The following is a 7,263-nucleotide window of genomic DNA, read 5'->3' as shown; positions in this document are numbered from 1 at the left end:
AGAGATTTTTAGGCGCCCATTTATCACTCTCTCTATTTATATATATCTCGGGGTGCCTATACATTGACCAATCAAGGGATAAGGGAAGGCGGGCGTTCAAGGGCTACTTTATAGGGGGCGCTGTTTTCTTCACCTCCCTAGAGAAAAGGAAGCTCGTCCCTGATAAGCCGAGAGGGCATTGGTGGAGGCGGTTCCCTCATGTGATTCCTTTCATGGGATTGGTGAGTTTTTCTTATCTAACTGTCAAATGCCGCGAGAAGGAAGAAGGTCGAAAGAGGCCGAGTAGGAAGATGCGATTGTGGATTGGCTGGCCGAAGCGGATCACGTGTAGCTGGCCAGTCACGCGGGGACGGTGGCTTTTTAGGGCCAAACAAATTGCGTCGACTCGGGTGATGTGAACGTGAGGTGGGGGCTTCTGCAGGTATGCCTGAAACGGTGAGAGGGAGAAAGGGGGAGTTGCGGGCGGCCGTTTGAGGGCCATGAGAAGTTGGGAGTCCTGGGCCGGGATCAGAAGGAGAGGGTTGGGATTGTGCTTTCGTGTAAGCAGCTTTCCAGCATCAATAAGTAAATAGCTAAATCCCTGCCCTTAGAAAGGTAGCATGACTTGGAAGCTGCCTTAGATCTCTTTGCCGCTCGCTAATAGACTAGATGTCTTTATGCAAGCAGCTTAGTTTCCTCCCCCCCACAGGATGGAGGAGTGTTTTGTCACGGGATTCCCCACGCCACGGTGTTCAGTCCCTAACCTGAAAGTAGCCCCTTGATGAGCAACAGACCTGAGAGGTTATTATTCCTAAAGGACCTGTTAGAGATGTCCCATTGATGCTGCGAGGAGGAAATTGGGTAGAACCCCTCTCCCAGCCTGCCACATTCAGCACTGTTTAAAAACTTGTATTGCGTGGGTGCACTCAGTTTATACCTGGCCTTCCTTAACGAGGACTGACCGCACTAGCGGAAGAACAACAATAAGGAAACCATTTTTTAAAAAAATCAATCATGAAACTGGTAAATTATTTATTTATCATTTTCATTTCTATGTGGTTCTTCTCTCCAAAGTGCTCCGAAACGACACACAACACAAAAGCAATACTGAACCCAGCACAATTTCAATAAAATGAGTCAGATCCCTTGCTAAATAGGTAATAGTTGTACAGTAGTAGGCTTTCTCAAAGATTGCTTAGGGTGGGATGAGAAACGTTTGGCACACCTGATGCTGCAGAAACTCCAGCTCTTAACAGTCCCTTTCCGAATCCGAGACCACCTGGGCTTTCTGGAAGTCGAAATCCAAATCAAGGATTCTTCATCCTAACTAAAGGTTGCAGGAGAAGACCCAGGGCCTCCTTCTTGAGCTTATGATATCGTTTTTTTGGATAAGACAGAGGAGAGGTTGGAGTGGAAAACAGCCCCCCCCCCGAGAAGTGAGTCTTTGCGGAGGTGATCTGTCAACAGAAGAAGGTTTGGTCTGCCAATGTTGGGGTGGGGGAGATGGTCGTAAAAATGAGAACAGGAAAAATTACATGGCTTATCTGCAAGAAGGGAGCTTGTGAGCTAACAGGCACAGACAAGCCCTGAATCCATTTGTGCAGACAGCTTTCTTCTTCATGTGTTCCCCTCTGCTGCTGGCCCAGACTGCTGGTGTTTCCTTTCCTTTCCTCACAGAGGTTCCTATTAGAGGACGTGGACTGAGTCAAGGAGCTCAGCACATGAGGCAGCCCTTGCCACCAAACCCAGAGGGTTGGAAGGTTGTGGGCGAGAAAATGCCATTAAAGGCTTCACATGGATCCGAAGAGAGGTGCATAGTCGAAAGAAAGGAGAAGGAGTGTGAAAAGTATGGCTGGGAAGTGTACGAGTTATGTTTGTAAAATGGGAAAGCAAATGACAGTACTTGAAGCTGGTGACAAGAACAATGTGTAATATGTGTGCTATTTCTTCTGATTGCTCAGGAACAGGAGAGGGTGCTGAAGAGAGATTTGTCTGTTTGCCCCTGATTGGATTGTCCCCAATGCCACTCCCGGTGGCCCTGCAATCCCGCCTGGCTAGGCGAGGCCTGCTGAAGCATGTAGAGCCTGGTAAGTATAGACCTATCCTTTGCGTGCAAGAGAAGAGTTGTATGGGCAGGACTTTGGCAAGGCAGGGAGGGGCAAACCAGTGGGAGGAGAGACCCAGTGGTTCTCCAGATGTTGAACTCTAGTTCCCACTTGCTCTGCCAAGGTTGATTAGAGTCCCTTATTGCCAGCTGGAGAGCGACAGATTTCCTGCCTCCATTCCACATTTGAAAGCAAGAATGTCGTCTGTATTTCAGAGCTGCTGAAGGATGAGAGCAAGCCAGTGCCAGCTTCTTTAGCTTTTTGGTCAGATTGGGGACTTCTCTGCCTATCAGGAGGTTGCCCTAAGTTGCCAACTCTTTTTCTAGCCTGACCTCCTTCCTTGTTGCCTTCTCCATTAGAGCCAGAGGAGGAAATCATTGCTGAAGATTATGATGATGATCATATTGATTATGAAGCCACGAGGATTGAGAACCTGCCACCAAACTGGTACAAAGTTGTTGACCCCATCTGGTAAGAACGAGGAGAATAGCCAGAGTTTGGTGTTTCCCCACTCTTGCATGTCATTGTTTTTGAATCAGAATGCTTCCCATTTATGCTTCAAAGGTTGGTGCCAGTGCTCAACAATGGGAAGGCACCACCAGAATGTGTAGGAGTAACTGTTTTGGACTACTGTATTAGTTTTTTTCAAGCTTAGAGTACATATGTTTTATTTTTTATTTATGTTATTTCATTCAGATTTTACCCCATCCATCTAGTGGTGGCCAGGCCATTACTCTGGGTGGCTTGCACTAAAATCCACAACACAAACCAAAATTCAACAGTAACCAATAACGAAGATATTAAACAAAAAAGCAGACAAAACCCCAATTTGAATTAAATCTATAACAGGATACACATACGTTGCAAGCAGCATTCCCTCTAAGCTGCACAGTGTTGCATCAGGGCTGTGCAGCTGAGCCAGTGTTGCTACCCATTTGCTTCTGGTTGTGGCCAAAATCACACATGCATGGGGTGAGCCTGCCCCCCCCAGCACTTCGGAAAATTAGAGGAAACATTAGTTGCAAGGGAAGGAAGGTTCCTTACCAAGAGCTCTTGGTCTGGAAATATTGGCAATGACTATGGTATGGACTCAAATAAATAAATCCTTCTCTTCCTAGCGGCCTCCCTTACTACTGGAACATAGAGACCGATCTGGTTTCATGGCTCTCACCCAACGATCCCAACTCTGTAGTGACCAAAGCAGCCAAGAAACTGAAGAATAATTTAGGTGAGGTTGCCTGTGTTTTGCTTGTGTTAGTTTAAGTGGATTGTCATTGAGCAGCTGGGAACAAGGATAAGAAAGCAAGATTGGGATCTTTCGGAAGGGACAGAAGGGCTTCCTTTTCATTCACTGGCAGGGTGTTTGGGGTTGCTTGGAGTTGGTGTCTGCCAATGTCTAGAGCGGTGGTTCCCAACCATGGGTCCCCAAGTGTTCTTGGACTACAACTCCCAGAAATACTGGCCAGCACAGCTAATGGTGAAAACTTCTGGGAGTTTTAGTCCAGGAACATCTGGGGACTTAAGGTTGGAAACTACTGATCGAGAGGGACACACATCTTCTCAGCTCTTCTGTAACTGAGCTGTCTTTTGGTGGTTGGAGTCTTCATTACCTGCATTGGTCCCTAGAGAGTGAATTATGTATTTCCAGTTTGAAGAGGTGGTGGAATTCAAGAGGAAGGCAAGGTTGTACGTGGGGGTGGAAGAACAGAGACCTAGTTGTGTATTCGCACCTCCTTGCCATCCTTGCATTTAGAACCATCTTTTGGCTAGTTCTTTCTTTTGCAAGACTTTGGGGAAGTAAGTGATTTCTGATTGCTGGCTGCTACAGGACCAGGACCTGGAGGCTGAAATGCATAGCCCAGTGTATATACTGGAGATTTGACCAAGTGCTGACCATGCATGACCAGCCACACAACTGGCATCACAACCTGGCTCCACGGTTTGAGTTCCATGTACGGAAAGATTGAACGGGATCTATGCTGTTGTCTCCAATGGGCAAATCTGTCAGCCTTTAGCTGTTGAACTACAGTGTCTGTCATCCTTCCCCACTGGCCGTGCTAAGGATGGTGGGGACTTATTGTCGAAGGGCCACACAGTCTTTTTGCAGTCAGTATGGCAGAATGTTATGTGCAAGAGGGACAGAACAGAACTGAGATTTGCCTAACAAGGAGACGGGGGATTTGTAGAGTAACAACATCCACTGTTGCTCATCTGGGTTTCTATCATGAGGACTCTCACGATGAGACTGAGACATGGTTTATATCTGGTAACATGACACTTTCTGGCTTAATCCACTTTTAAAAGCTTTCCAGTTCATGGCAGGTAACTCTCTGCCTCTGTGTTGGGGAGTTCCCAAGGCCACCAGCAGATGTCCGTGTGGAACTTCCCTTCATTTTTCCCAAAAAAGGCTCCTGCCCCTCTGCTTCAAGTCTGTGGGAATGAGGGGATATTGAAGGTCAGGATTTGACACACATGAACATAATCTGCATACATCTACTCTAGATGCTGAGGAAAAAACTGAGCGCCCCCATGAGAAAGTGGAGCGGGAAGAAGTGAAGGAACGCCGTTATCACCGACGGGAGGAACTGGCCCCGTATCCCAAAAGCAAGAAATGTAAGTCCAGCTGCCTTTCTCCTGTGGCCTCTTCTTGACTGATTCAGAACCTGGGAGCCTCTTTCTTGGATGTGCCACATGGTTGAGGCCAGGAGGTGAAAGTGTGGTCTGCCCGATCCAGTTGGACGGTGGGTCCCCTCGGCCTTGGTTGGGCTGATGAAAAATGTCCCATGTTTCTTCCCTCTTCTTTTGAGGCAGGACTTCTGAGCTCCTTTTGGTCGTAGAAGCCTTATGAGGTAGGAACGGGCAGTGGGTCTAGGAGCTGATTGTTTCCCATACAACCTCTTGTGGGCTGCAACTCCCCCTGCCAAATACAGCAGCAGTGGAGGAGAGGATGCAATTTAAAACAAGCATTATATTTGATTTCAAGGGCATTTACCACTGAAATTCAAGAGGAACAGCAATCTACTGCAAGCCATTGAAAACAAGCAAAATATTTGCTTTACGTATTTTTCCCCTCAGTTATTACTAAAATTAAGGATCATGGTTTCCAGGAGGCCTAATCAGAGCTACAAAAATGCCCGAATGTTACATGGTTCCAGTTAGAAATGTGTCGTTCGGGTTCGGTTGGTGTTTGTGTGTGCACGTGTGTTTTTAAATTCCAACTCCCAGAATTCGCCAGGCAGACTTCTAGTTGTTCCACAGATCCACACCTGCAGACCTAAATGGCAGTGCATTCCTACCTCTGCTGTAGGAAGTGAAGGAATTAGAGGGATGATCCCATATCTCTTGCCATCTTGTCCTCCACAGCAAACCGAAAGGATGAAGAACTTGACCCCATGGACCCCAGTGCTTATTCAGATGCTCCCCGGTGAGTATGCTCAAAATGGGAGAATGGAACAGCTCAGCACTTGTAGCTTCAGTTTTTGTGCTGTAGCAGAGAAATGAACAGGTGTGGAGGGATGCTTGCAGTTCATTGCTAGGCTGCATGCACCTGACATATTCCAGAACCTCAGGTTAGTGTATTTCTGCTTGGCAGACTATTCTTCCTCATTGGCCTTAAACAGGCAGTGCTGGGTTAAATAGCCTACTAGTTTGTCTTGGAATAGGGCATCTCACATGTGCATATTGTTGCTGTTTTGTCAGACTCAACAGTGAGTCTGTCTTGTCCTTTCTAGATCTCAGCATTTTCAGTGCCCTTTCAGGAGTAGCTTTAGAACTAACAGGGTCTAGAAACTTTTTAAAGCACAAGATCTTTGGAGCCTGTTGTAGCCCAGAAATCATATTTTATAAAACTGTACTGTATATGCCCCTGAGTGGTGTCTTGGGACACTGTACAGAATCTTGGAAGTCTAATGGTAATCCAAGTTGCTTTGCAGGACCAGCAAGAAGTCAGGGCCCTGGGTATGTTGTCATTCAGCAAGGAATCAAGCAGAAGCTTGGGCCAAAGAGGTCCAAAACAAGAATGGGCACCAGGCAATGTGGGAGATCTGTTGCAGGGCTGGGGGAGCAAGTTGTTTCTAACTTTCTTTTCCTGTCTTAAGGGGGACCTGGTCCACTGGACTGCCCAAGCGAAATGAAGCCAAGACTGGGGCAGATACCACAGCAGCTGGCCCCCTGTTCCAGCAGCGACCATATCCAAGCCCCGGCGCTGTCTTGCGTGCAAATGCTGAAGCTTCCCGGGCCAAGCAGCAGGACTGAGATGTCTGTCCCTCACCCCATCCTTTTTCTCTTACTTATTTGTTAATAAATCTATATAAAAATATGTTCTGAGTGACTTTAGGTAAAGGTTCCTCTTGACATTTAGTCCAGTCATGTCCGACTCAAGGGTGCAGTGCTCATCCCCGTCTCCAAGGCATAGAGCCAGCATTTGTCCGAAGACAGTTTCTGTGGTCATGTGGCCAGCACGACTAGACACGGAACGCCGTTACTTTCCCACTGTAGTGGTACCTGTTTATCTACTTGCATTTTTAACATGCTTTCGAACTGCTAGGTTGGCAGGAGCTGGGACAAGAGATGGGAGCTCACTCTGTGGCGTGGATTCGATCTTACGACTGCTAGTATTCTGACCTTGCAGCACAGAGGCTTCTGCGGTTTAATCTGCAGCATCACCACGTCCCTTCTGAGTGACTTTAGTTGGTGCCAATAACCACTCATTACTGGCTGAAGAGGGGGGTACATGAACATACTTGTCTGTCCTGCATTGGGCCTGCCGAAGGCACTGCTGCATTGTAGTCAGGGAGGCTAGTGTAGGTTTCTTCCTTCTGTTCCTGAAGAGAATGGGCCCCTAGCCCTGCCTACATGCCATCCTGCCACCTTCTTGCCGTCACAGAAAGAAAACTGGAACAGTGTTGCTCTGAGAGAGGCAATCCCTGTGTCTTCCTAGAATGTTCAGTACCCCCTACAATGACCTCTGCTTCTCCCATTTTTCTGTATCTTACCAGCATTGGGTCACTGACCCATATGGAAGAGTTTCTGGTAGCTTCTGCTCATTCTGATCCCATCCTTGAGGGTAGACTACACACATTCTCTGCCCCTCTCTAGAGTCTTGGGTATCTTAGAAAATGTTCTTCTCCCCAAATGTCTAGCCACGATCATTCAGCTCTAAGGAACCACACTCAGTCTG

The 7,263-nt window shown here is 47.3% G+C and overlaps 1 protein-coding gene across 5 annotated transcripts; it reads left to right on the top strand.

The window, feature by feature from the left end:
• Nucleotides 1-109: 109 nt before the first annotated feature.
• Nucleotides 110-6,402, top strand: PQBP1 (polyglutamine binding protein 1). 5 transcript variants are annotated; one of them, XM_020814297.3, is made up of 7 exons: nucleotides 110-221; nucleotides 1,941-2,066; nucleotides 2,444-2,555; nucleotides 3,203-3,312; nucleotides 4,587-4,697; nucleotides 5,448-5,508; nucleotides 6,182-6,402. In XM_020814297.3, the coding sequence occupies exons 2-7, from the start codon at nucleotides 2,000-2,002 to the stop codon at nucleotides 6,336-6,338; spliced, it is 618 nt and encodes a 205-aa protein (XP_020669956.3). In that variant the 5' UTR covers nucleotides 110-221; nucleotides 1,941-1,999; the 3' UTR covers nucleotides 6,339-6,402. The 5 variants fall into 5 exon arrangements, with proteins under 5 accessions (XP_020669956.3, XP_020669954.3, XP_020669955.3 ...); XM_020814295.3 differs by lacking the exon at nucleotides 110-221 and adding an exon at nucleotides 265-421; XM_020814296.3 differs by lacking the exon at nucleotides 110-221 and adding an exon at nucleotides 304-435.
• Nucleotides 6,403-7,263: the final 861 nt, after the last annotated feature.

The sequence above is a fragment of the Pogona vitticeps genome, chromosome 2, assembly GCF_051106095.1.
Source record: "Pogona vitticeps strain Pit_001003342236 chromosome 2, PviZW2.1, whole genome shotgun sequence".
Lineage (NCBI taxonomy): Eukaryota > Metazoa > Chordata > Lepidosauria > Squamata > Agamidae > Pogona > Pogona vitticeps.
The sequence above is the reverse complement of the archived record's forward strand: the minus strand, read 5'-3'. Positions and strand labels throughout refer to the sequence as shown.

Excerpts from the sequence above, each read along its gene's own strand:
- PQBP1 (XM_020814297.3), top strand. The coding sequence starts at position 2,000 with ATGCCACTCCCGGTGGCCCTGCAATCCCGCCTGGCTAGGCGAGGCCTG. Across the intron at positions 2,067-2,443 it reads GCTGAAGCATGTAGAGCCTG|AGCCAGAGGAGGAAATCATT; the intron begins GTAAGTATAGAC and ends CTTCTCCATTAG. Across the intron at positions 3,313-4,586 it reads GAAACTGAAGAATAATTTAG|ATGCTGAGGAAAAAACTGAG; the intron begins GTGAGGTTGCCT and ends CATCTACTCTAG.